The sequence below is a fragment of the Aureococcus anophagefferens genome, assembly GCF_000186865.1.
Source record: "Aureococcus anophagefferens unplaced genomic scaffold AURANscaffold_20, whole genome shotgun sequence".
In the NCBI taxonomy this organism is placed as follows: Eukaryota; class Pelagophyceae; order Pelagomonadales; family Pelagomonadaceae; genus Aureococcus; species Aureococcus anophagefferens.
The window spans coordinates 315,848-317,384 of record NW_008705580.1 but is presented as its reverse complement, the minus strand read 5'-3'; the positions used below and the strand labels follow the sequence as shown (position 1 = coordinate 317,384).

Below are 1,537 nucleotides of genomic sequence, written 5' to 3'. Positions count from 1 at the left end.
TTGGGGCCTTCCGCAGCGCCTTTACGGGTACGCGCCGCTGTCGCCGGGCCGGGGATGTGCACGGCGAGCCGCGCGCCGCATGGATGGCCACTTGAAGACCAGCCTATAGTGCCCCCCCCCCCCGGGCCTCGACTCACACCGAACCTACCCTTGGAGCGTCGTCGCGTCGCCCTGCTCGTAGCCCTCCTCGACCTCCGGGAGCACGTCGAAGACCCAGTGCTGGCGCGAGTTGCGCTTGCCGACGCGGACGTCGCTCTCCGTCTGCTCGTTGCAGGGGACCTGGACGACGTCGTCGTCCTCGCAGCAGTTGGCCTGGCGCCACCACTGCGTGACATTCGCTCACTGCTCCGTCTGCTCGACGCACTCCGACGACCGCGCGCAGCTCACGCAGACGCGGTCCGCGCCGGCCTCGCAGGGGCTCGCCTCGTACGCCATGGCCGTGCACTCCGTGCAGGGCGAGCAGACGCGGTCGCCGGACCCGGAGCAGCCGCCCGCGTCGTCGTAGGGCCACCCGCAGCTGACGCAGGGCTCGCAGCCGACGTCCGCGCACACACACGTGTTTACCTAGCCGCAGATCCGCGTCCACTCCTCCTGGCCGACGCCGGGGTGGAAGTCGGGCCTGAAGTCGTGCCAGAGCCAGCGGCTCGTCCGCCACACACCGTCGTCGCCGCGCCGCAGCTCCCAGCCGAGGCGCACGAGCAGCTCGCCCGCGGCGGACTCGAGGCGCACGTTCACGAAGGCGTCGTCGCCGAGCACGAGCGCGTCGTCGTCGACGTCGTAGGCGTAGTCGTCGAAGAGGAGCGCGTACTGCGAGTCCTCCTCCGCCGCGTACAGCGCGTCCAGGGTCGCGCAGCCCGCGGGCCGGAAGTCCGCCGCGGCGAGGCGCTCGAGCGACGAGGCGCCCGACGGCCGGCGCAACGCTTCGAGCGTGAGAGCGACCACGTCCGCGGGCTCGAAGGCATCGCTGGGCGCCAGCCCGCGCGGCGTCTCGCGCAGGAGCGCCGCGAACTCGGCGTCGACGCCGTCGTCCGACGCGCGCGGCCGCGCCGGCGGCCGCCGCCCGCGCGGCGCCGCGGCGACGAGTCCGCGGCGCTTCTTAGCGTCGCGCCGCTCCGGCGTCAAGCAGTACCAGGGCGCGTAGCCGCTGGTCTTCGCGGCCGAGCGCTTGCTGCCGACGCGCCGATGCGCCGGTCCCATGTTGGTGCATTCACTGCTTGCTTCCGACGCGCCGATGCGCCGGCCCCATGCTGGTGCATTCACTGCGACATCGACGCTGCGCTCGCCGATTCTGCCACAAGCCCTTGCCTCCGCCGCCGTCGTCGCCGCCCGCCGCCACCGCCAAAATGCACACGCCTACCGGTTCCCCCGGCGCCCAGACCTCCGGCTCGAACCTCCAGCGGACGACGCCGCGGGGCAACTCGGGCGACACAGAGAAGCCCCCTCGGGCTTCCCCCAACGGGCCACCGGCCCGGTATCCGGGAGTATCCTCCGTGTTGCTTATCCAGGGGGGCTAGGGGGGTACCTAGGCGAACCGAGC

At 72.7% G+C, this 1,537-nt stretch overlaps 1 protein-coding gene across 1 annotated transcript in view; it reads right to left on the bottom strand.

Moving 5' to 3' along the window:
* Positions 1 to 1,537, bottom strand: part of AURANDRAFT_66169 (hypothetical protein) — a gene marked incomplete at both ends in the record, with an annotated part of 7,172 nt that overhangs the window by 1,765 nt on the left and 3,870 nt on the right. The window contains 2 exons of the mRNA XM_009041284.1: positions 149 to 324; positions 658 to 1,353. Coding sequence (XP_009039532.1) covers positions 149 to 324; positions 658 to 1,353 — 872 coding nt within the window. The remainder of the gene's footprint in view (positions 1 to 148; positions 325 to 657; positions 1,354 to 1,537) is intronic.